Here is a 27,565-nt window from a genome sequence, read left to right as displayed (position 1 = left end):
AGAGAAGTCTGAGAGAGGCCATTCTATCGTTTTCGTCAGACGCTTATTGATCTCTTTAGCATCGCCACCTTAATCCACTTTAATGTTGAAACTACGTAATCACATTTATTTTTTGTCATTGTTGATAAACGATAAAACCATTTAGGGCATATTCGTGTTACATTCCAAAATTGCATAAGATAATACACTCTTTGTACTGGTTTAATTATGTAATACAATACAATGTAGTTATAATTTAAAAACAGATGGAAATACTTTGCTATGAGTAGATTAAAACAGATTAGTATAAAAATAGTTTAAAAAAATAAATATAATTATTAATGTTAATCATGAATACATTTTCTTTTAAATTACAAATTGCACAACTTTTCTTATATAAATTAACTATATAATTACTTATATAAATTATATAAATTAACTATTGTGCAAAATATATACTATTTATCTTTCATTTATACTTGTGGTACATGTATAATAAAATTCGTACATGTGTGGAGTGTTTTCTTTTGCCTAGTTTATAGATGTTAATATAAATATGCCTTAAACAGTCTTATTAATTGTCGTTTATTAGCAGAAAAATGTAGTTAAGTAGTTTCTTATTTGAAATGGATGCATAATTTAGGGATACTGAACAGTAAGCACAAAAACGGTATAATGATTGCTCTCAGACTTGTTTCTGATTAGCATTATTGAGAAATTTGAAGCAGATTTTTTCATTAGTAAAAGTAAGTAACAGCACGTTAGGAGATATTGAAAATAGAGAAGAGCAAATCGATAAAAAAATCTTATTCCTTTTTAAAAGTTATTTTTGGATGTAAAGTATAATCGAATTAGAATACTTTAGCACATCTAATTTATATGATAATTTATATTTATATATGCGGAGCATATTTAATAAAAGTATGAAAAAAGTTTCATATTTCCTCGCAATAATAGCAACAATTTTGCTTTTTATATGTATAATTTATTTCTTATAATTGCTAAAACTCAAGATAACAATTTAGAGTTTAATTAAATAGAATATTTTTAAAAGGGGTATTTTTGGGAAGAATAGCGAAATAATGCGACAAATTATGAAGTACAACAAGAGCATTGGTTTCTTTATTTGCATAATCGTAAACTTATACTATAACTTATCGTATAGAATCTACATATAATGAACCTAAATGATCGATACAGCATATATACAGAATCGTACCACATACTTGATTCTCAGAGAAAATATTTTACCGAAAAGAGGAGCGTCGTCGGAATGTAATCCTTTCTAGACGTCACTACGTCTCGCTCGTTCTTTATACTTTCTCGCAAATTATTTACATAAATTGTCGCACCTTTTAACGGGGCGATAACATAAATAACGTCAACAAGTTCTTGTTGTGTTTTCTGTACACAAAGCATCGCTTTGAGAACGGCGAAAACCGCGCAACGGAATCTCTCGATGACGCTTTCCCGTGCGCGATTTGATGAAAACGAGGAAGGTGGAATTTTAAACTATCGCACAGATACACCGTTGATAGTGATACCATTTCTGTTAGCAACCGGTTCGGCCTCGTAATGTCCAGATCTGCCGTACGTTCTTCTCGGGTGACCGCCGTATCTATTACATATTGATTTATTTAAAATAAAATCAATTCTAATTACTTATCATAACAATCGAAACACAGTTTTACAATAAGATTATCTATGAGACAATATATATTTCCAAAATGTTTGAAATATTTTTTGAAACAATTATTCGATTTACCATTTGTGTTTGCAATTATTCTAGAAAGATAGCGAATTAAAAATAATTAATTCAATAACGTTATTATACAAATACAAATTTTAATCCAAAATTATATATAGTGGGCTATATATAATATATTATATATTTTACATATTTAACATTTTAATTGAACTCACCTGTACCCGTTGTTGCCATTTAAACTATATGGGTTATCGTAGAGACCATCTTCGGGGACGTTCTCGTACATAGTGTTATGCGTACCGTCGTTCAATGTCGCATAAGACATAACGGCGGCATTTTGATCTTCCTTCCTTTCCGCAGCTTGAACGTTCTCGGTATTTTTTACCGGCGTAGCTTTACGTCTATGGATTAATATACGTTAATTTATTTCGAAATTATTATATTTCCAAAGAAAAATAGTCACTTTGAAAGACGACACTCACAGCCTAAGATAGACTAGTCCAAGGATAATTAATATAAATATGATGACGCCGGCTCCGATGCCGACGCTTGTACCGACACCTTGAGGTTCCGCCACCTCGTTTGCAGCCACTGCGATACAAAAATACAAATATAAATAATATGCAAAAAATACAAACGATATATTATGTTAGGTTTTCCGAATGTTTCTGAACTTTTCTGACAAATTCACCTTCTTCCGCAAAATCAGTGATATTTAGCATTTGGTTCGAGCAATTTGTTGTCTGTAATATTTGATGAAAGAATTTTTAACTTGAATGAAACTATAGGAGTTAGTCAACAAAATTTAAATTTGATGGAGTACTTTGAAATGTGTTACATATTTTAAACATTATTAGCATATTTTAATAATATAATATTAGTGCCTTACGTTCGCATTTCGGCTCCTCGCCACTCCAAAATCCTGTGTCCAAACACTTTCTCAGGAAAATACCGATCCTTTCGTGTTGCGGCAAGCAGTGATACTCCGCGGCTCCCCCGTAAGTCGTTGATCCATTCACCACTATCACTCTACCGTTCTCGATCGGTCCGGGATGCTTGCAGTCGACCGCTAAAAAAACATCACGAATGAATTTTTAATCCTTTAGTGATCCATTTAAAAATTTTTTATTATTTTGAGAAAAAGATTAATTATTAAATTTATGATAGAAAAATGTATTACGTGGTATTTGACATTCACGTGAAAGGGTTGAATAAAGTTCTTCAAAGATAAATAAGAAAAAGTTTCTACGCGAAAGACAGAAAATAATATTGTTCTATCAGAGATCCTTACAAAAGCAAGCAGGTGTTGTGCCGCTCCAAGATCCATTTTGCAAACAGATTCTTGTTTCATTTCCTTCCATATAATATCCACGTGGACAGCTGTAATGCGCTACTCCGCCCACACTATGAGTTGATACTTGCGTCGATAGAACACCGGTTTTCTCGGGATCTTTGCATCGAATTTCTGTAAAGGCACGCCGTAATTAATCTTTATACAATTTGATAATTGATCTTAATTTTGCTAATTTATATTGCTTAGAAATAAAATAGTTTATCTAAAATTGAAATTAATTGGAAATTAATTTAACAAAATAGAATTTTGTGATGTATTTTTTCTGATTAAATACCTCGGCAGACAGGAGTATCACTGCTCCAGGTGCCATTCTCAAGGCATAGTCTTCTAGCAAAGCCATCTAACTCGAAATTCCCGTCACACTCGTAAAGTGCAGCTGCCCCATAATACGTTGCATTCGATGTTAACGTGTAACGTCCATGTTGAATGTGTTCGGGTTTGCCGCAGTCGACATCTGTCAGAAGAATGCTTGTGTCAGACATGTGATACTTATTTTTCAATATTTTAATATTGAATATAATATTGAATATTTTGGAGTATTATTTTTAACAAAATGATTGTCATCGTTTATCTGCTTAATTTAATACATTATTGACTTGATAGAATGCAATTTCCGATCACTTGATACTTACAGACGCATTGCGGCACTTCGCCGCTCCACTTTCCGTTCTCTTCGCAGGTGGACAGTGGCTCGCCGACCACTTTGTATCCCCTTTCACATCTGTACTTTGCCAGGGCACCGATCTTGTACGAAGTCGCGCCCGTGTTCGAATTCTCCGCGGTGCCCGTGCGAATCAATGTTCTTCCGTACATCCGATCGTTTCCGGTCACCGAAAGAATTCCGTGTTCCGCCAGTACGGGTTCCGGACAACGAATTTCTGAGACGAAAAACATAAATATGGTATGGGCACACATAAAAGTAACATATTGAACGTTTATAAAACTTATGGCTAAATTTTTACAGACTATCGAGGGAGATTCGGTTGTATATTTTATGAATACCTTATAGAAAGCTATTCACATAGAAAATGTAAAGGGATTTAGATATTTTCTTTGGAATATCGCGTGACTATTGATTGTATTTCATTTGGTTTATTTAATGAAGCTATTACCTTCACATTTCGGAGTCGCGTCACTCCATTGACCGTTATCCAGACAGTATCTTCTCGAGACTCCATTGAGTCTGTAATTCTTTGTACAGCTGTAGGTGATTTCGCTGCCAAGATGAGTTGTTCCATTCGCGTAGTCCACAGCGCCATTTAGAACAGGAAGAACCTTACCGCAGTCGACATCTGCATAGATAATTACTTCAGTCAGTAGTATCTTGGAAGCAATAAGCATTGTTGAGTTATTTATAGTTGAATTGTGAGAAAATATATATTTTTATAAATGAAGGAAAATTTACAATTCTAAATAACTGCAAAGATTATTAAAAATATTTTTTATATCAGGATAAATAGCTTGTTACAGAATATTCTGTAAAATTTATATTAATATTGATGCACTAAAAAAATTTTTTTTAAATTTTTTTATAAAATAAAGTCATCAATTTATCAAAATTGAATTCTTTTTAAATGAAAAATTGCAAATGTGAAATAATTTTTTGTCTTTTTAAATATTTGTAAAATATTTAAAGAGAAAGAGATGGTTGACTAAAGTATAAAATTTTGAAATACTTTTTCGAATGCTAATAAGCTATTCTGAACAAGATCTTGTTTAAGATGAAGGCTTTTAGTGGTCAAAACGACCTTGATAAATAGCTCCTTTCATAATACAGCACAATTATGTTATGCGTGTGGTTTCGACGGGAAAGAGATATGAATAGAGACTCACATTCGCAACTCGGTACTTCTCCTGTCCATTCTCCGTCTTTACCACACGAATGCCTTGCCTCACCGTGAAGTAAATAACCCACGTCGCAGTGATAATCGATAACACTGTGAACGTTTAGATCGTATCCCACCACGTAACCTCCGGCAGGTACTTCTGGTTCCTCACACGAAATTACTACAATGCGAAAGAACATGAAATACATCCATAGATATTAAAACATTTTACATAGATAAATTTTAAGTAAATAAGATAATAAATTATTACTATACACAGTCGATTCCGGTTAATAGGACCGGTTGGTTAATTGGGTCAGCCATTTATTTTTGGGACATGTCTTAAAGAACAAATCCCAATAGATAAAAGATCAGTGTTCGGATAATTGGGGCAGCCATTTAATTGGGCCGTTCCGATTTGTCCCAATTAACCGGAATTGACCGTATTTAAATAATTTTTTTCATATAAAAAATACACGCCTATTCCTCTTGCTGAATAATATTTAACATAGTAAATACTTGAGCTTTCTGAACAAATTAATTTTTGTATAAAATATTAAATAAGTAATTCTTACATTCGCATGACGGTGTATCGTGGTTCCACTTGCCCTCCTTGGTGCACTCTTGCTTTCCTTCGCCCACTAACCAATAATCCGCTTGACACGTGTAAACGGCTAAGCTGCCTACCGTAGATGTACCGTTAATCAGAACAACGGTTCCAAATTCGATCTGGGCTGGAGTCCCGCAGTCGATAAATTTGCATTGTGGCGCTTTGCCGGACCACTCACCACCAATATTACACGTGAGAACCTTAGTAATCAATCAGAGAATTGCAATCATAAATTAAAGAAATATTACTTTATTTTTTAATATATTTGCATTATATTTTGATACTCATATGAATAGAAAGAAAATTATTACGAATAATAATGTTAGAAACAATAAGCGTGAATTGAAGATCATGGCAAACTTACATTATCTCCGAATAAAATAAATCCATTTTGACACGAATAAGTGGCGGTGGAGCCTACTCTTTTTCCGTTAGTTGTCACGACGCCACCGTTTATTTCTGGCGGCTCGGGGCACCAATCAACTGCAAAGTATAATAATTAGGGATATAATCGCGTCAAGCGAAATGACAAGCTAAAACGTGTATTAAAACGTAACATCTAATTTAACCCAGCACGCTAATGTGAAATTATTTTCTAATTAATGATAATGTATGCTTTTATATATAATTGTATAGTCGATTAACATCTCTATTCCGAGGAACAAGTGGCAACAAATTCAATACTGTTTATTAATAGCGCTGCTTTCATTATTTATTATTTTTATGACAAAAATAATATTTTAACAGAATTACAATTGTAGATATTTAAATATAAATGTAAACATATTTTACTTAAAACTTTACAACACACGAAAATATCTCGAATAAGCAATTCATTATCCGTAATTGCTATTTACATACTCTACTTACATAGACACTGGGGCTGATGTCCGCTCCAGATACCGCCGTCTCCGCATCTTCGTCTCGTGTCGCCCACAAGCGTATAGTTTTCTTTACATGCGTAATCCGCGAGAGCACCGTGCGTAGTTTTGCCCTTCAGCAGCGTAATTGCGCCGTTCTCCAAATCCGGAAGAACGCCGCAGTCGACGACTGTAAAAATATTTGAAAGATGACGGAGGTCGCGCGTGACGAACGTGGCTTGTACTCACGCCATATGCTTAGCATTGAATATACTATCTGATTCCCATGCGCATCAATAACGCAATGTAAAAAACATCTAAAATTTCTCACACATTTTTCTAGACGTCTTTGAAAGTTTTAAGATTACATTGAAAAATATCTTTACAAAAATAAAATTTATTGTCGGTATAAAATGACTATAATTCGCGTAGAAGTAATTGCGTTATCCGTAATTTATTAAATTTAATTCGATATCGTATAATCTTGCTGTTATACAAAATAAATCCAGAATCAGATTATTATATTTAATGTTAATTGCGACTGTTTAATTCTTAGTCTATGATGACAGTGATAGATGAGAGTTTAGAGTTAAAAGCTAGAATGAGATGGTCACATTTGTCGGACAAAGGTTCAAGCCGAAGAAGAAGGCAAATATGGAATGAATAAGAAGGCAAAACGGGCATTGACTTTTTCAAGGTATCATTAAAGTCACACTCACATTTGCACGTGGGTACGTCGCCGCTCCAAAAACCGCTCGGTCCACACACTCTAGTCCTCGATCCCACCAGCATATATCCGTCCGGACAGACGTATTCTATCGTGGATCCTACCGTTCTCTTGGATCCCACGAGCGTGGTGTTCTCTGATTTCTCTGGACTGCCACAGGTCGGCGGTCCTGTAAACAGATAGATAAAGTATGCGTTTTTATGAGACGTTTCACGTAAATTTTATTTCTTTTTTTTTTAATTTGACGGCAAAAGCGACGAATTTTTTCCGCGAGAATATTAATCGGACTTTTCCGTGTCCAAACAAAATTCCTCTCGCGCTTACTGCTCTGACAGATCCAGTGAAGGTAATCGAGGTTGCAGCCGACGTCATTCCAGAGCCAGCCGCGACCTCCGTCCAACACGACGCAATTTTGTTCGCCGTTGTAGTTGTTCGGCTGGTCCTTGCCCCAGGATGGCTTCTGCACGACCTCGCCTGTAACACGGTTCGCTTTTAGTTCAGTATTTTTATCAATCTGACATACTCGATTTTTTATTATTTCGACGTTATGAGAAATTGTTGGCAATATATAATAAATAGTTTTTCTGAGAGAAAAATTTTTAATATTAAATATCATAATTTTTACATACATTATTCTACAATTAATGTAAAAATCGACGAAACATCGAGGTAACATTTTTTGCAGTAAAATTTCATTTTTGTATGGACCATTAAACAATTGTTACTTTAATTTGATTTATATTATCAATCATACACGCTTTGCTACACCAACGAATTTAATTAATTGATATGGACTGTACGAAGATGTAACTTCCTGTCGATTTCGACACGGCTATAACTTTCACGTTCTATTTATCGCCGAACGATGCTTCGGCTGCAATCTCGTAACGTTCCTTACTTGCGATACAGTTTGTTCTGATGATTACACGATACCCGATTGGCTCATCATCGCGGAACGGGTTCGTCGTTGTCGTCCTTTCGAACGCGAGGCTCGAATAAGATTTTGCAAAATCGCCCTTCCGAAATAACACGATGTCGCGTAATTGTCCTGTAATTGCCGGATAATTGCCGGACAACGGAATCGACAGTCAAATTACCCGGAATCTCACCCCGGGTTACCCAACCCCGCCCTCTCGGCCCGATTCCCACGGGCGATCGTTTACGATGGGAATAGCTCGTTTAAACTAACCGAAATTTCACCAACTTACCGTCCACCCATCGCCACGTTCGAGCGGTGACCTGCGGTTCCCTTTGAGCCCCGATCCAGACCAATTGAGTTTTTAGCTTGTCTTTCCGTCTTTCTAGGTTGTTCAGGATAAATATAGACGATACGCCCTGTGACATAAATATGTTTTATTGAACATGTTATACTATATGAGAACTTTAGTCTTCTTTTAGTTTTTATATTGATTTTATTTATTATTTATTTTAAATTAATAATAATTTATATTACTTTTAATGTACAAAGTATTTTAGAGATCGCCTCTATTTTTTCTTATCTATCTGTAGATTGTTTGACAAATATGTTATAAAATTACATTAAGAATTATAAGATTAATATATAAAAGATTAAATTACAAGAAAATTAGAAATGTAAAAATAAATTATAATAACCTGGAAACCGTGAACAAGATCTCCTCCGCGAGTTTTGCAGTAGTTCCTCGCTTCTTGAAAGGAACCGCCCTTTTTCACTATAAATTCGTAGCACGTTGAATTGAAGGCAGTCAAATCGACATCGGCGGGCGTACCAGCGTGTGCGCACCTGTCTATCGAGAACTCTGCGAACATTTATAAAATTTTTATAGGAAATCATTTTTAAACACGCAATTTTTTCATAATAATACTTTCAAAAGCATATTTATTTAACGTGTAAATTAGAGTTACTTGTGAAAAAAATGGGTTTTAATGTTTTATGAAAATTTTCAACTTACCATCCGTGGCAAAGACTTCCACCTCGCAAAGGCTTAAACTACCCTCGACACCAACAAGTTGCAAAAAGACGTATTGACCTACCAAAGCTCTAGCACAGATGAAAGTCTTCGTGATACCCTCCTCTGTGAATTTGATTGATCGCAGGTCTTAATTAACTTGCTTCAGTTTTTCAAGAAACATTCAAAACTAGCATTTTTTATATATAATATCGTAAAAAAATTTAATAAATAATAAATGTTTTTTTCTAAGATTTAGTATTTTTACGATATTTAGAATAGAATATTAAAATCAATGGAATATTAAAAGAAGTTGAAAATACTAGTTCTGCATATTTTTGTATATTTAACGGTTTATAACTGTTCCAAAGTACTTACCAATAGTGCCTGGAAACCAGGCGCATAGAGGATTGCGTTGTAATTCAGCGCTGCTGTTGCCTACTCTTATCTCAATATCCTGAAGAGGCTGATGACCTGCCGTGCAATCGATAAGTCATTCCTCCGCCCAGCAATGCTTATAGTCAGGTTTCAAAATGAACGAACAAACGCACGATAGAAAAGTTTCTTTTTATCTCATGCGATAGATAAATATCTTTTTTAAAATAAAAATTTATCTTCAAGTCGAATAATCTTATCTTACACATCACAATACGGGATAATATTACAAAAATGTTTATGTTTAATTTTGGGCTCTCTTCAGTTTGATGAAATATAACTGACAAATATATTTCTGACGTTAGAGAAAATTTATATAAGAAGAAAAGAAAAATATTCTTGGAAGAATAATTAAGATGTGTTTAAATACAAATATTTATCTTTTAATAATGAGAATATTAGTTTAGAGATATTTGTTTAGAATTACGAAACGACTTGAAAAATAAGGTGATTGTCGCGAATTATAATTTGAGAATACGTATATAATAACGCGGAAGTTTACCGCAACAGCCTCGCGTTGTCACCCGGACAACCTTGACAGAATATGGCTTGAGGAGGTCGACCCTCCACCAAGGACTCGGTTCGCTCTGTGTTTCCGTGCATCTTTTCCCATCGTGTTCGGAACTGAAGTCACCATCATTACCGTGATTTGCGTTTCCGCCCCTCACGGTTGTCGATTGATTCGCCGGTTTTCGGAAACTAACATTTGTACCTGTCACAATGTTTGTTTTGTTGCAGTTTCGTCAAAAAGATGATGATAAAGTTGATGATTATGATTATTTTTTTTCGGAAATTTCAAATCTTAATGATTTATATTTATGATTTCTTAATATAATTTCAAGTATTTCTTTAACTTGATACTTAGCGTTTAGCGCTTTTTAATCGTAATTTATCCGGTCAGTTAATCGCGTAAGTGTCGGTAATTAATAATTGAGTGTTCGTTAAAGGCAGGATGCGTTTGACAATAACAGTAATTATCGCTGACGATTAGTTGTCGTCCGTCATCGGTTCGTCGCCATCGCTGTTCTGCATTGATGCGCGTATATTTTCTTCAGTACATCTTCCGTCTTCGAGAACGATTCTCGTAACAAGTCGTACTGCCGTTACTCCACGGAAATGGCGCGGATCGTTCCGCTACCGTCGAACAATGACAATTTTATTTTCTTGTGGTTAGGCTTCTTACCGTAGGGAAAGTCACGAAAACCGGAATGAAGGCGTTTTTATCGTAATCGCGCAATAACGTGTAATTTATAAAAATCAATTGTCGCGAATCGAATAACGTTAAATAATGTGGCGAGATCTGCGATTGAAATTTCACGCGTCGCGCGCTTTCCAGAGGGTGTCCCAGAACTGTCATCTCTTTCTTCATCTAGAAATCTTTCGAGCAATTGGTTTGCAATTCTTACGCTGAAAATCATTTTATTTCTTGAAAGATTAAATATTTCTTCAACTGAATTATTTAAAATTTAAAATCCTGTTACAATAATTTTTATCTACTTTCAAATCTGAATTTTTTATATTTTTTAATTTTTAATTGCGTGTAGTATAAAAACTATTGTTAAAATTTGTTCTCCATCCTACGGTTGAAATTTATAATGATTCTGGAACACCCAGTATAACGTAACGAGGGAAAGTGGCTTGATTGGCATTTTGAGGCAGGCAGTGTCCTCTTCGAAAATGCGATTCTCGTTCAATGACCTCTCTCGCATTCGTGTCTTCCAGTCATATCACGAAAACGAACTGGCAGGTTTCATTCAACAGAGAAAGTCGATGGCCATCGTCTGATCGAGACTGATAGAAAAGGAGTGCGAATACGCCGAACGAATTATTAATAAAGACGCGTAATTAAAATGCGGTTACACGGCCATTAAAAAATTCTCAATCTCAATTGAAGAAATTTGTAATAGCAACTACAAAATACTGACAGATATAATTAATGCAGTACTCAAATATCGCTACTGGTTTCGTGAAGAATTGCTAAAGAGTGAATACTCACCGCAGAACGGTAGGTCACCCTGCCATTTTCCACGGGCGTTGCACGTCAGGCTGCCGGTCCTGAAAGAAAGTAACAGTTAGCTGACGTACCGAATGTATAATATCGGAAATACAACGGCCGCGGATGTCACTCTCTTGTTGCGCAATTGATAACAGGTGTATCGGCTCCGTTATGCGTATTATGGAAAACCTTTGCCGGATCGTTGGAGCGAAAAATGTCTCTTGTAACTTTCTGCATATAATGGATTCGATTATGCTACGTGAGAGGCAAAAGGAGATGCAAGGGCACATGTATCGGTAGAAACACTTGCGTTTTTCTAGACTTTCAGAAAAGAAGATAAAGTAGGTTTAATTAAAAAGACTTAGTTAATAAAACATGAAATTTTTATGCAAGTTTTATGCTTTCATAATTAAAATAATTATGAAAGAGCCGTAGGTTTCAGTAGATTTCTAAAGAATTGTTATGCATTTATGCTTTCTCTGAAAAAATAATTCTGGCAGCGCCGATTATGCTCACGCGTGTAATTACTCGTTCTACGTGATTATTTGCAAAGCATGTATCAGCGTCACGCGCCATCGCGTGCAATGTGATTAAGATTCTCACAACGTTCTTGTTAGTTTGAGATTCAGCCTTGATAAATAAATTTATGTTAATTTAGCTAATTCAGTATTATTTTTAAAAGAATTTCACAGAACACAGAAACAGGAATGAAATCATCAGCATTTTTATCGTGAATCGTTGTTTTGAGTTTCATACTAAGTATACGGCGCAAAACGGGTTTCTTTGTATCTTGTAGTCCTATTTTTCTTTTAACTTTTTTTATAAATATTGTATCACCGTCTGAAAACGGAGAAAGTTAGTTGTGTACCGCATTATCGACAATCACTATTCTCAACGAGGAGCGTGCATTCCGTCCGCCTGGAACACGTCGTTGCACATATTGAGAAAAAAGAATGGCCGATCGTGCGTAACACAATCGTTAATTTCCGGTCGCGTGCCCCCATGAACGTCGACGGGAAATTAATTTTTCCTTGCGTGCAGATCGCGACTAAAAGTCCGTTTCTTCGCTTGCCAACTGTGTTTTTTTTTACTACATTTTTTTGCATGATAAAAGTGTACAGTTATAGACACCTCAAGCGTTTCCTTTTTTGTCTGGTATACTATTCATCGAACTTTTAATATTTTTCGCGGAAGAAATGAAAGTTGTTAATTCTATATGTTTTTCTGATCCACTGATTTTACGTAATCTAAAAAAAAGAATATTAGAAAGATTTTATTTCTGCCGATCTTAAAACAGTATTATAAAGACGCTGACGAATTTTATTCTTGTTAATGTTCTTAAAAAATGTTAGGATATAATTAATAAAATATTATAAAAGAACGATAATCGATAGGAATGAAATAGAAATTCTGATTGCAGTTATAAGAAATTTTACGGCTTTACAATTACAATAAAGTCTCGTTACAACTTTATTGAATCATTGAATTAACTTGGATCTATTGAATTTAATATATTGAAATTTCGTTATATGTCCCCTATCCATTTATCGACGATATTGGCATTGGCGTCCAATTAAATTTCATGATTTGAGTATATCGGTGTTTGCTGTAACGAAAGCGACGAATAAATTACAAAAATTCGCAACACGATTAAAATTAAAAGTAAAATATCATTTTAGACGATGAAATGGTGAACTCTAAAATCCGATGATGTCATTCAACGGCATCATATCTAAGAAATGAAGCGCTGATTAACATGTACAGTTTGTAACGGTACTACCGTAAGGTACATGACATGCTACTTGAGATCTCATGTTCGACATGCATTTTGAATTATCTGCGGTTAATGACGGAAAGTCTTAAATGTGCCAAGCCGAACGATTTTATGCATGTTTAACCGCATAATTGCAAATTAGACAAGAGATAAGATCTCGTATTTTGTTGAAGATGCTGGAATAATGATACAACTTATAGCGTCTCTAACCAACGAATAAGTAAAAGATTAATTCAGGTATTATCTTCTTTGTTTGTTTAAGAAAAAATTTTAGACTTCATTGAAGGCGATTTCTATCTGTCATTCAATAAGAAATTTTCAAACTTTATTTACGCTCAACTTAACGTTTAAACATATGTATTATTTTTTTAAATCTACCGCTTACTATGTTTATCTTGTAACCGTTTACAATTCATTTACCGCGGCAAAGAGAACGGCCTGTCGATCGAGATTCTTTCCGGGAAAGCAATATTATCCGCGGATATCGCGCGATGGGCGTAACCTCAAAGAATTGCGTCATTATCAAGAATAATCCGCGACGAGAAGCCATGAATAAAATTAATGTAATGGTAGACGAACCGATATTTAGCTGTTGTCAACTTTTTAATTCATATATTTTTTTTATTTATTGCTCCGAAAGAAAATTTGACTTCTTTTTTCAAGAATTTTTTTTTGTTTTCAAGCTTTTATGAGATATATCACAATTAAAAGGCTTTTATATTTATAATAGTTATTCTAAAGTAAATTGTAAATGTATAAAGTGCTTGAGTTGATAAATCCGCTTTTAAGGTTTCTGTTTTATTCGAAAAAATAATTATTTCTCTCGCTCTTTTATATAATATTTAAATATTTAAATATTTGCTTACCCAAAGAGCTCGTAGCCAGCATCACACGTGTACCTCGCTACGGTGCCGACCGTCAAGGATTCGTCAGACAACGACACCTTGGCGTTCATCGGCACGGCCGGATGGCCGCACTTTAGTCCTGTAATCAGCAAAATTACGGACGTTTAGTCGTTTGAAGGCAAGCCGCGGTCGATGGCATATCGCCGATAAAAATCGAATTGTGATCGCGTAACCGGCCATTATGTTTGTAATTTGCGCGAAACCATTTATGTGAGTTCCCAGCCTTGCAGATACATTAGATTCTGGTTTGCAGGCAAGAGTCATCCCAGTAATTACATTTAAAGTTTTCAATGTTTTAGGAGATAATCTTGGGAAATCATTTTGTTCTATCAACCAAGCAGAAAGTTAATATAAAAAGATATTCAAATAATTGAATTTGAATTACATTTTTAGTTTTATTAAGAAAATATTTCTAATTAATTTAAATTTTGTCAAAAAATGTTAAAATATTTTTTACACATGGACACAATTCGAAAGGAGGATTTTCTTAATTCTTTACTAACTTTTGTATTGATTCTTCAGTGCCACGGTAATGTTTGTGAAGCCGTGACGATTTCAACACGACTTTTATCGATTGCAGTACTTTTTCGTGTTCATCCATGACGTTTGATAGGCCGAATTTTCAGGGCATGACGCGGATCGAGTCGATTCAATGCGAGTAAGATTATCGGTCGGTCATGCACGACGAGGCAGACGGCAGTCACACTCACATCGGCAATTTAAATAATCGCAAGAACCCGTTAGAGCGATCTCTAAGGAAATTCTCTAAAGAAATGCATCTGAAATTGCTGCACGCGTTGATGCTATTATTTAAATTACTGACTTGAAAAAGACTCACATTTAGAAATCAAGTTTTATTGCAAATATTCAATTTTAATAATCGTTTTTACATATAGTGAAATTATTTTCAATATTTTTAGATTTTTCCATAAATTATTTGTTAATTAGTAAACTCAGACCTGTGATTTCTCGTTCGGACATTACTTTGCGAGTGAATCGGACGGACATTAGAGGAGCCTTGGACGAAATCCCACGCGAATTCCATTATCTCTGACTTTTACAACTTCTACAACTTGTGTTGAGTTACGTTCACGCAATAGAAAAGCGCAGCGGTAATTATCTATTATTAAGTCTTTGTATATTTTGCTTTAATCCACTCTTAAAAGAGGTAGAGTCGAATTAAATGTTATTGTTTTAATACAATTGTTAGATGATTAATAATCTGCATAAATAATTGCTTTTGCATTTTAGACAACATTATTGTAGTGTTTGAACTTTTTAAAATTCAGAATGATTATTTGTGATTTAAAAGCAAGCGAGCAAGTTTTGAGATATTTTGTACATTACGGTTAACTAGGCAACATATAAAATATCTTCGATTGAAATCCGTTGATACGCTGGCAGAAAACTTTTTCTTCTCGGGGAAAGTCTATCGGGTCGCGATGGAAACACGCCAAAGGCTAGCAATTTATGTCCCGAATCGCAGGATGTGAAATTCATTGCTTGTATTTCTGTGGGAAAATCTTTCTCATCATCGACGCGCTTTTTCGCGTGTTTTTCTGAGCGCGCTTAAACGCGAAAGTCCCTTTCTCGTTTTCTCAATTTCATGTTATTCTTTTCGTTGCCGTCACAAACATTTTCACGTCTATTCGATTTTCTTTAACCCTTCGTGGCATAGTAATTACGCGGCGAAACCGCTCTTTCAAATCAAGGTTTTAGGTTCCATGTGTGTCGTTTCGCTTTACGAAATTACCGCGACATAATGCCGACGTTTTGCTTTGCCCGCTCAGATGCCTATTCGCCTGATGTCGAAATCTTCCTAAGCTTGTTTAAAATTTTTAATCAGTTAACAAGTTTTTGTAGTTTATGTAAAAAGTTGCAATGCTTTTGAAAAAAATATGAAAATAATTGTTTAAAAATGTATTTATTTATAAACGATATATAAAATTATTGATCAATATTTTTTATGTGGATCTTTCTATTTTTAAAAAATAAGGAATTATAAAATAATTTAAAAAAAAGAGAGAGAAAAATCACATTTTATTAGAATCATTGTCAACCATAGATTACTTTTTCCAACATGGAATTATTATCTCACTTGCTTGGGAATATCTTATTATCTGGATTGAAAGACGCCATTCTATCATGAAGACATTATGAGTAATTCTCGAAGACGTGGTATAATCTCGATTATACGTGCGAGGTCACGCGACTCATGGAATGATTTCCTGTCATGCTTTCAAGGCCGATCATGGCAGATCGCTTTAGACTTTTTAGATCAGTTGCCATTATATATTTCTCCAATGGTAATAATCTACGGGCTAATTAATGAATGAATGGTTCAGGTTATTAAATCGAACTGCGGATGGAGTCATAATTTTCCCACAATAATTATCTTTTATTAATTAATGGTTACTACAAGCAATCAAATGGAACTGAAAGATAGTTTTTTTAGGAAAAAAGAACTGTATAACTTTCTTATGTATCTGAGAAGCAAAAGAAACAAATCTAAAAACTCGTTTTTGCAGAAATTTGCAAAGATGTATGATTATAAGTAACTCTCTAAAATAAATTAAATAAGTGTGGATATATTTTGTATTTATTTAAACAGTTTATAATTAAAAAAAAAATAGAAATTGTTTATATAAAATCGTAGTAACTTTTAATTTGATTTACTTTTTTCGTTATCTGATAATTTTTCGATTTAATAATTTTTGCTTCTCAGCTACAGGTATGTTTAAGATATGTTGATTAAATCACGGAAGGAGAAATACTCTCGCACACTCTAATCGCGTGATGAGCATTCTCGGATTAAAAGAAAAGGAAGAGAGCATCTTTCTTCGCTGCGGAGTCTCCCGGGGGCGTTTCGTTAATTTTAACTCCGTGCGAGGCTGACATCTTCAGAGTGAAAGCCTCCGGTTATTATGTTCCGATCCGAAACGCGCTCTCGAGAGAGAATCGCTTTTCTCACGAAGCGGAACATAATTCCGCGCTTCTGTGCATGCGTGCGAACAGTTTAATTAGCAATTTCCGCGTCGACGACAAATGCAAATTTTCTAACAATTAGTGATAATTCTTAAATTGGTAGACAATAAATATTCAAGTGTCAACTATTGTGCGACTGCCACTTTTTTCTTACACATCTTTATAATTCATGGAAGATTCAAATATTTCTGAAAAATTATTTTATCAATGACCATAAATTGTTTTTAAACATTGTCATATATGATGAAAAATATTACATCTGCTTCGTCAGATTTAGCAGATTCTTCATGCGTGATTGGATCGCTATTTGTCCCAAATGTCCCACGAAGCTTTTTCTTTCCAATTCTCAGACGATGAATAATTTTCACTTAGCGGGTGACTCGGCGCTTGTTCCACTTGGGTCAATTCCGGACAATGAAATTTCTTCCTTTTCTCCACTTTTTTTCTCTCATTTTAATTACTTTCCCCATTATATATCGTGTCGTGATCGACCGCAAATACACGCGCGCAAAGGTGTGTTTTTTTCACATATGATTAACGCCTGTGTAAATTTCAGCTGATTGTATACTACATTTTATCTCACATTGTCAGCGAAGTTTCAGCTATCTTTCACATCTCGTCTTAGCGTTTTACAGTTTCCATATGGATAAGTATATAAATTACTAGTTTTTCAATTAATGCATTGAAGCAGGCTGCTTAAGAAGCCGTCTTCTCATGGCAGTAATTTATTTATTAATAAATTCATGTAAAAAATATCAAATCACACTGGCCTTGATCATGACTTTCACATGAAATACCGGTTCTGAAAGTAGCATTAAATGACTTTTAAGCAATAAATTTCTTTGTTAGAAAATTATATTGTTAAAACATCAGATGTATTACATATTCTTAATATCGTCATATTATACAATGTATTACGAATAGTTTTTTATTTAAATACTCATAGGAATGATATCTCTCTCACATAATTTGAGAATCATCAAATTTCATACTGCTATCTTAATACATATAAGCAATGTAGAAATTAATATTTACAAATTAATTTAATTTTACAATTATGGATAGTTTTAAAGACAAATTTTCACAAAATTTTAGATCGAAAAATAAGTAATTATCTAATTAGATACGACAACAACTTAACTCAAAACAGTGTTGCCATATATAGCGCTAAATCGAGTCGTGAGTGTTGTTGAAGTATCTGCAGCTGTAATTAGGAACCAGTTTCACGAGGAATCTTTGGCGATTGATGGCGGAAGCAAGAAAACCTGCGTGAAAAACCGGTCGATGGTTTCTGTGTAGCAGTGCATCGATGCGCTAGCAATGTGAGTGAGCCCTCAGCTCGGGTCTGGGTCACTCGGTTACAAAACCTCCAAGCCGAAATAACGGTACATGTACTCATGACGTTGCTTCGGATCAGGATTAACCGCTGTCGGAGCGTGTGTGTCATGGTACAGTTTCTCGCGCATTATTGGCGATCGATTGGCGTCCTGTCACTTGAACGGTATATTGAAAAGAGCACTTATATGTCGTCCCGAATATTCTGCACAATCTTTCAATAATATTGAGCACAAATTGTTTGGTTCGAAGTTTAATTTCCAAGTTATTTAAGTTCAAGAATTGATAATTTTCCAGTGAACTTCTATTCAGAAAATCTGACTTAAAATTTACTAAACAACGGATGGAAAGTTTGTTTATCGTATCTGTTAACATTTTTATTATTTCCACTAATAATTCTTAATAATTTAAATTTGTATTATTTCAATTTGCGACGAATGTAATTTTATTTTAAATTACGTAACATGATTTAACGCTTACTATTTCTGATCACTAGCGGTTCGAGTCATATATGCGATGCCTGTCGCCTATCGAGTGTTTTATTCTTAACATTGGCTTTGTGTTACTTGAAATTCCGTTACGTGTCCTTTATCCATTCGTATTTCGTTTACATAAGAACGTGCAAATGCATGAAGGAATTTGAATTCCGAATCGAGATTCGTAATTTTCAGGCTCCAATCCACACTCTTTGAAAGTCATTGACACAAGCATCTTCCATCATTCGATCATTAAAAACACTTTTACGCGCGAATAAAAAAATAACTTTCTTTTGATCGAAATCGAAATCTATAGAGTTGGAAAGTAGAATAATAAAATTTTATTATTCATGCGTTGCAATAAACTTATAATTTTACAAGCTATACATTTTTAACAAATATTTGTGAACAATTTGAATTATTAATTATATTATTGTTTGTAATTATTATAAAATTATCTTTATATTTTTTTCAACATGCAAAGATAATATTTTGTTCACTTTTAGTTGAGTATTAAATTAAAAAATGCAATTTTGATAATTGTGTGTAACAGTGTTAATCCACCATGTTGCGTATTAGGATTTGGTCTGATTAGGAAATAGAAAAGATCACACGATCGGTTTGCGAGATGAGCTTTTGTAATACCCGCACTATACTTGAGGGGCGCGTTGTTGCTCGCTCGTTGAGTAAGAATGGGAGTATAACGATCGACCTGTATACCACAGATCTGTAACTTTGCATACGTGTATACGGTATCGCAGAATGATTGTCGAGGAAGCCTAGAAAGTAGGCGTGTCTGTGATCTATCGCAAGAGGGAGAGGTTTATCCACCGGGTGTACATGCATTGATACAATACCGGAAGAGAGGTTTAAAGGTACACATTACGATCTCTCCCGCGTCAAGTAGGTCACTTAAAGAACACCCTATATTTTACTTCAACTCGCAAGCTGCAGCGAGATCTGAGATCCTTTTCCTTCTCCGACATAATTCAAGTCCCGCGAGTACTTGAAGGTAGTTCAACCTTTTCCGACGAATGAGTAATTTGCCGTTTAGCATTCAGTGAACAACGAGGTAATGAGCCTATTTTTGCAGCATTTTGTTACACTTTCTGCGTCTAAAATGAGATATAGGTATGCTTATGCGAAAATTTTGTAACAAAGTGTAGAAAGTGCGGGCAAAAAGAAATGAAAAAGATTCAATAGTAAAATGCGGAAATAATTTTTCAAATTTATTTTTCTATAATCAAATAATAACAAAAAATTAATTTTTGTTCTTTTATTAAACGTTTTGCTTAGGAACATGTTTAGCAAACTTTTAATCAAACTTTTAAATTGAATTGACAATTAGACAATTTAGACAATTGAATTTTCATGTTCCAGAATTATATCTTATTTCGTATCTAATTCTAATTAAATAAATACTTATTTTTTTATTTACAAATTTTTATAAAATGTTTTATCAATGAGTAATAATAATTCCATTATTATTGTTTTTCTTCTATTTGCTTTTCTTCAATTGGCTTTGTTCTTTTTCTATCTGACAATTTTGTATCTCTCGATTATTTTCCCTTGAATCTGTCAAGTTTGCGACACGCGTTGCCAATCACATGTCTCTTACGACAATGAGAGCTTTCGGGGCTGAAAACAATAGCGATCCGATCGCATCGAAGTTACCGGACGTCGCTTGCGGAAGACAAGACCCGTCGCGTCGATCGGATAAGACACGCGACACTTTTTTCCCGTCGTAACCAGCGATTTTTGATTGGCGTAATCAGCCGGGATATTACGTGTTGGCTGGTTTGCGTAAAAGAGCGACGCTACCGAGAGCGAACTTTACTGCTGTGCCGAGAGAAACCGGTTGACAATTTTACTTGCTTGTACTTTCGGCAAAAGACTGACACGTGCAATCTTACAACAATGCGTAATTATATTACTCATTGTGTTTTCAAATTGTTATTTTGCTCGCAAACCTTTTGCACCTTACATAAGTTGTGCAACCGTAATGTAAAAAGAATTAAGCATTGGCTTCAAGTATACTACTACTTAAGTTGGTGCCGTTTTTGGGATTCTGATATGTTGAAATAATCTGTAAATAATCAAAATCATGATTGTGTCGATGAATATGAGCATTCTTGAATGACATTAGATCTATCATGTCATTCGAGAATGCTTATATTCATCGACACTATCACGATTTTGATTATTTTTACAGATTATTTCAACATTAACAGAAAAATGTTATATGGCAAAAGACTGACACGTGCAATCTTACAACAATGCGTAATTATATTACTCATTGTGTTTTAGTTTTAATTTTTTATCGATGGAAATGACATTATTTATCGATTTTTTAAATCTCTTCAAGGTTGCGTTTTCTTTATAATTTTTGATATACAGATTTATAAAGAAAACGCAACCTTGAAGAGATTTAAAAAATCGATAAATAATGTCATTTCCATCGATAAAAAATTAAAATAAATGAAATCAATTGGTCGAAGTATTTATCAATGAAATATAACGTGGACGAAACGAAGAGTTCTGTAAACCGTCTGTGTGCTGTCGATATTGTTCTCGGCTTGGCGGTTTCCGGCTTTTTCCTTTTGCCTTCTCTTGGAGCGTTATCGCCGGCAGATTCGAGGAGAGCCTGCTTTATATCGAGGTTTCCTAATCCATTGTACAAGGCGAAACGTGCGAGGTATATCGGGCCGCGGCGTCTTGTTGCATCACCTTTCTACATCTAACCTGCCGTGAAATGTTATGAAACACGTCATAGCGTTGTGTACCTGTAACACGGACGTGATCCGTCAAATCTGCACACGGAGCCAACTGCTTTCGAGGCCGGCACGGCGAGGGTGCATCGGCTGCATCCTCGCTGCTTCGATGACCTCCAAGGACGATACGTTGTGACGAGAGCGGTGTGAAAGCGAGTGAACGCAAGCTTTTTTGTAGTTAGCATCAATTTAGAAAAATAGAATATACAATACGTATTCAGAATTTACATATGTATAATATAATTTATATAATTATATAAAATACTAATATTGCAGGCTCTTTGTTAATTAAATCATTTTATAAAAAACCTGACCTTTTTATATAAGGTGCCACGTTTTTATATAGAACGTCATTTTATAAAAATATAATATAATAAAGCTTAGACTTTTTTTTAAAAGGTGGGATTTAAAAAAATCTACAATATAATACATCCATATTATTTATGAAATTATGAAAATATTTCAAAAAATTAGTTGAGGACAAAATTGAATCTTATTTTTTACTATTCATGAGATATTTATCTTTTTTTGTATATATACATATGTAGATTTCTCTTTTGTGACTAAGCGTATAAATTAGAAATTTTATTGGCGCAATCGCGCAGCCGGCAATTTTATTCAATTATGGAAGGATATAAATTTCTCTCTTTTCGAAGTATCAATCATAAAAAATCCAAAGATATGTATGTGCATTCTATAAAATAATTTTAATTAATAAAACATTGTAGATTTAAACTTTTCTATATTTTCTTTTTCTCTTAAAAGAATACGTTTTAAAGGGACACAAGTGCTCTCGTTTGCATCTCGTCACGGCGTCTGCGTCTATACTGCATCCGAAGGACCCCACCCAAGCGTGCGTTCGATTATGTTTATAGCGCGCTTCACATTCCTTTCGTTCGGTATAGTCCTAATGGCTAAATGTTACAATCGTCCCAGCGTATCTCTCCCGCTTCCTCTTTCCCGATGCGGAGGGGATAAACAGCTTCCTTTCTCGCTCTCTGACGAAAGCATTTTTACTTCCCATCGGGAGTGTGAACGTTACTTTACGTAGGGCAATCGCATTGACCCGTCACCTGCGCGCAACGCGATCTGATCGGATCGTTCTCGGATCGGTGACGTTCGGCAGCGTGCGAACTCGGTTATCCTGTCTGACACCTTCGCGTGAACAAACACAACTTGGTATAAAAGTGAAAAATGAGAATAATGTGAGAAAAGGCTGGTAGATTACACAACCGATCAGCGTGGCTAATGCAAGTAGAAACGAAATTAACACACATACTTTTATGAACCATAACTCGGATGTTTTATTTGTTTGTTCTTAAGATACTTTTTCCATTGCGTGTGAAAAAGCGCATTATGATACAATATTGAATACGATTAAGAAATTACGAATAATTATCTTTCAAGTTAAATGTCTAAAAAATATATTTCAGAACTATGCAGTTAATCGGAGAATAAAGTAATATTATTGTTAATTAGTCGTGTAACTTGTGACGGTTAAAAGAAAGTTATGAGAAGATTTGCCGTAGGAATTTTAAAGTGACTGCGAGCACTTTCGCAGAGTAACGCGTTTTTCTCGGTTGCACTTATGCGTGTGTGTTTATATTGCGGTCGCTGACGCGAGGACCAGTTTCTATGAGTCTTTTCTCAAGTATATTGTTGTTACAAAATGTAAGTAATTTCATCACAGAGTCTCTTATGAGTTTCTCTAATTTATATTTCGCGATTTAGCCACAATGCAAAAACAGGTACACATCTAAAGCGAAATTCACGCCCACTATCGATCGTTACCACTCGATTATTTCTAAACACAGGAGTGTTCCTGATCCAGAAGAGCGCCAATCCCCTCCTCCTACGCGATCGATTCTGATCAATATAGCGGGAAAGTTCAAGCAACCATTGAACTCCATTACGATCTTATTGTTAGATCAATATTCGATTACTTTGCGATAATTCTTCTTTATATATATATATAATTAGTTCCATTAAATTATGAAATAAATAAGAAACATTTTCATCTGACATATATTTTTTACTGGGCAAAACGTAATTGTTATAATTAAGATATCTAGTTTATTTAAATTTCTAGAATTTTAATGAGCATTTTTTTGTGCGTCAAATGCCGTGTATATACTTTCAAATACTTTGTGACATACTTCGGAAATACGTAATTTCTTATGCAAAATAACTGCATTTTCCCGGTAGAATTATTGTGTCATGTATAGATCGAGGCGGGAACTTGCGAAGGACGAAATCAATCTCGTGACAGTAGCAGATCGTGCGGGTACTTGATGTGATTTACCTAGTTTCAAATATCATTAGATAAGTCGGTATTTCAAGGATAACGGTCGTGGAAATAAAAGTGGCTCGCCGCAGCATAAAACGTATCATCTATAATACATAATCCCGTTTCTCGCGTCACTGATCTAGTTCCGACTCCGTTTATCTTTTATGAAGAAAAAGAGGAGATTCGAAGTTTAACTAAGTATGTCAGACACACGTCGCCAGATCGTGTTTCGGCTGGGACAGGTGGGTCTCCCCTACTTCCGGTGTGTCCTACAACGTACAGTCGGAACTATTGACCCTCTGGTGTACTCGAAATACATTAATGCATGTAGCTTGTTCGTTTTAATGAAATTTTTACTTTGTCGATGTCAGTTTAATGCAAATCTGACTGTAGATGGAACTTTAATTGAAATCTTTGATGCACATTTTGTATTAAAATTATACAGTGTATATATCTGTACACTTAAAAATAGTATATTTAAACATTTAAAAAATTTTTGAAATTGATATTTATCATACTTTTTTAGTTTAAAACTTTATAATTTAATTTGTAATGCATAACTTAATTGAAAGTTCACGATCGCGTGAACTAATATATTACCATACGTGTTCTTTTACAATCTCATATACAAGCAGGTGGTTAGTTTGCGTCATAGCAAAATATAAGTTCAAGTAAAACGGTACAAAGCGATTTCAGTGCATGGTATTTGTGGCTGTAATTTATGGCTTGCGATTGAAAAAAATATTGCGTGTGAATTAATGTAACAAAATAATTATTAGACAGAATAAAACACGCTCCGCGAAGTAGAACGGCGTAATGTATCTCGATGATACTTTTACTCGTTTGGCATTTAACGGCGAATTAATCTCGTCTCTGAGGAAGTCCCTCGCGATGTCAAAAAAGAAATGACAAGAAGCATTCAGCCATTTCGCGAACCGGGAGAATGCGAAATGGCACGAGGCAATGGTATAGCTCTTTATCTACGGGTATACCGGGTGACCTCGAGACACCAGAAAACCAGCGAGGACGAGAACCCGAGAGTGGGCGGTACCTGTTTTGCTCGCTTACTCTCTTTTCCTCGCTCACCAGGGACATAACGCGGAATACGTGTTCCTGCCGAAGGAATCCCTTTACCTTCCCTTTCCTGTTTCTAGAATTCTTACGTTAGAACGTGTATACTCCATGTTATATGATTCTCTCGTGAGCGGAAGTAAACATTTGCTGACAATTTCAGTTTTGTACTAAAGAATTTTATTATTGACAGTTGTTCTCAAAATTTCACACTTATTCAAGATTTTTCTTTTTGCTCTCTCAAATAGTAAAATTTATAAACAAATATTTAGAGAGGTCACGCTGTTTTATCGAAGAGCCTCATTATTGAAAGTATTGCTCAGGGAATGCGCTCTCTCGAATGCTGCTCGGAGAGCGCAGAAAGGATGCACGCGTACTTGCGTCTGCTTTGCATTTCGCGAGAGATCGATCGCGAGCGATAGAAGGCTTTCAGCGAAGAAGATTTTCTTTGTCTCTTTTTTTCTCTCGTGAAAAGACTCGCCTCGCGTGAAACTCATCGATATATATCTAAATTGTGCAACCACGAGATACGTAGTAGCCGCACTTTTGACTCGTTTATGTCGAAAACATAATTTGTCGATTTGTAAGTGGCGTAACAAGAAAAAGAACATTTTAAATTATTGGAAATGTTAGAAAGTTAAAGAATTTTCGAAAGATTTTAATTTAAGATCTTATTGCTCAAATATTTTATGTTTGAAGTTATTGAAGAATAAAGATGATAACCTTGTATTAATTTATTTTACAAAAACGATAAATTTTTGAGCTAAAAATATTATTACAATATCAAGAGTAGCTTAATTAATATATTTATTGTAAAACGTGTGATTTGTTAAATTTTCTGCTTCAACAAAAATATATATTACAGTATCGATAATTTCTAAATAACACAATTTTATCGTTTTTGTAATATTTCTGATTTGGCTCTAGCTTTCTTGCGCTTCAGCTTACGTCACTTTCAAAACGAACGGTTTCGTATCGAGATATATACGTGCCTTGAGCGTACGCGACGCTTCCCACGAGGGGCAGGATGATCCCGTACACTAAGATCATTCTCCACGGATCGACGGAACGACGCGGCGCGATCACATCGACGATCCAACGAACCAGGAACCAACTCGGTACGCGAACATCCGCGGAGCCCCGCTAACGAAGGGGGCTTCTGGAGAGCACTCGCGCACCACGCGAAGAAACTTTCACGAGAGGCACTTCTTTTCTCGCCTCCGATGAAAAAAGATTTCAAAACGTTCTCGTTGACGTGAAACAATTCGATAAAAACGCTAGTTCGATATATTACTACTGTTTATTGGAGCCCTTTAAATCCTGCTGGTTCTTTCACACTTCAGCGAACAATCCTATGATTAGTTCTTTCAAACAATCAGCTGCTGACACTCTGATTCCGCTTGTTCATCGATCTGCGCACTTTAACGATCCGCGCACATTCCACCGATAATCAGTACTTAATTACGACCAGGTGCTTGCCATAGTTCCAAATCACTCGAATCCTCAGATTAATCGCGATGTTGAGCAGTCGCTGCTTCTTCAGGATTCTCCATGATGCATTCCGCGTCTCATCTCGCGTTATTATAATTCGACTACGCGATTAACGCGCATCTACCGAATAAAAGATTCGCGACTGTAATCATTGACTCGACGGCATTTTATTCGCGGCTTTTTCGCCGAGCAACGAGTCAGAACAACCGACGACGATCCGTTCCCTTCACCGGTCGACCGTCGAGTGCCCCGGGCCTCAGGCCCCCTTTGCTCTCTCGACGGCGATGAAAGTCCCGCACCGAGTAGACCCGACCAGCCGCGTCGGACAGGAGTAGCGACTACGTGCAACTACTACGTTTTCACGCAGCGCAACATTTGCGTTATAGATAATTCATTAGATCCTTGTGTACGTGCACTTTATCCGTTTCGGTCTTGCCGTCGTTAAATGCCACGAGAGCAACATTGACTACTCTTCATTAAATTAATGCTCAACTGGATCAGTGGTTCTGAAAGGCGCGAGTTAATTCGTACATTAAGTTGAAAAATTGAACTAATTATACTTTTTTATAGCAATTATTTAGTGTCAGAAATTATGATTAATATTAATTTTAATAAAAATGTAGAATCAAATCTTAGAAAATTGCCGTGGGAGAAATTGATAGTATAGAATTTTCTTCAAAGGTGACTCGTTAAAACGACAGGATAGATCAAATGATTAATGTATGTTTCGAGAATAATTGTATGGTGAAGTTTTGATAATGAGAATGTTACATTGATGGATGCTACGCAATTTCCTGACTACGTGCATCAATGCAAGAATGCAGTCGTGAGAATGCAGTGACATTGCCATTTTTATCACAATTATTTACATACATGTAAATCTTTACTTTATCTTCTAATGCTATATTATTATACATAATTATACTTTACTTCAAATTTCGGTAAAAGAAAAGTCATAAATTTTATAAAGAAGTAGCTTTCTATAATAAAATTCTGAAATTAGATGCAATTTGTAGTGAAATAAATTTTATACACGTGTAATTTAAA

At 35.0% G+C, this 27,565-nt stretch overlaps 2 protein-coding genes across 4 annotated transcripts in view; one reads left to right on the top strand and one right to left on the bottom strand.

Moving 5' to 3' along the window:
• The window catches only part of NUCB1 (Nucleobindin 1), a 63,067-nt gene that overhangs the window by 5,211 nt on the left and 30,291 nt on the right, over positions 1-27,565 (top strand). The gene's annotated exons all lie outside the window — the stretch shown is intronic.
• Positions 1,072-26,741, bottom strand: fw (furrowed). The gene is made up of 22 exons (XM_067359914.1): positions 26,020-26,741; positions 14,064-14,181; positions 11,424-11,482; positions 9,930-10,139; positions 9,371-9,466; positions 8,996-9,118; positions 8,679-8,842; positions 8,273-8,399; positions 7,389-7,538; positions 7,057-7,233; positions 6,348-6,527; positions 5,842-5,960; positions 5,443-5,677; positions 4,875-5,048; positions 4,154-4,333; positions 3,674-3,919; positions 3,316-3,495; positions 2,979-3,152; positions 2,577-2,756; positions 2,170-2,278; positions 1,903-2,088; positions 1,072-1,597 (listed from the first exon to the last, which is right to left on the bottom strand). Exons 1-22 carry the CDS (start codon positions 26,075-26,077, stop codon positions 1,492-1,494), a joined length of 3,351 nt encoding a protein of 1,116 aa, XP_067216015.1. The 5' UTR covers positions 26,078-26,741; the 3' UTR covers positions 1,072-1,491.

Source organism: Linepithema humile, chromosome 1 (genome assembly GCF_040581485.1).
Source record: "Linepithema humile isolate Giens D197 chromosome 1, Lhum_UNIL_v1.0, whole genome shotgun sequence".
Lineage (NCBI taxonomy): Eukaryota > Metazoa > Arthropoda > Insecta > Hymenoptera > Formicidae > Linepithema > Linepithema humile.
Note: the sequence above shows the minus strand (reverse complement) of the source record. Positions and strands in the feature narration are given on the sequence as shown.

What these genes read in the sequence shown, in the direction of transcription:
- fw (XM_067359914.1), bottom strand. Translation starts at nt 26,077, where the DNA reads ATGATCTTAGTGTACGGGATCATCCTGCCCCTCGTGGGAAGCGTCGCG. An exon ending in CTGGTTTCCAGGCACTATTG is followed by an intron (nt 9,119 to 9,370) that starts GTAAGTACTTTG and finishes TCAAATTCACAG; the next exon opens with AGGAGGGTATCACGAAGACT. An exon ending in AACGTGGCGATGGGTGGACG is followed by an intron (nt 7,539 to 8,272) that starts GTAAGTTGGTGA and finishes ACCGTGTTACAG; the next exon opens with GCGAGGTCGTGCAGAAGCCA.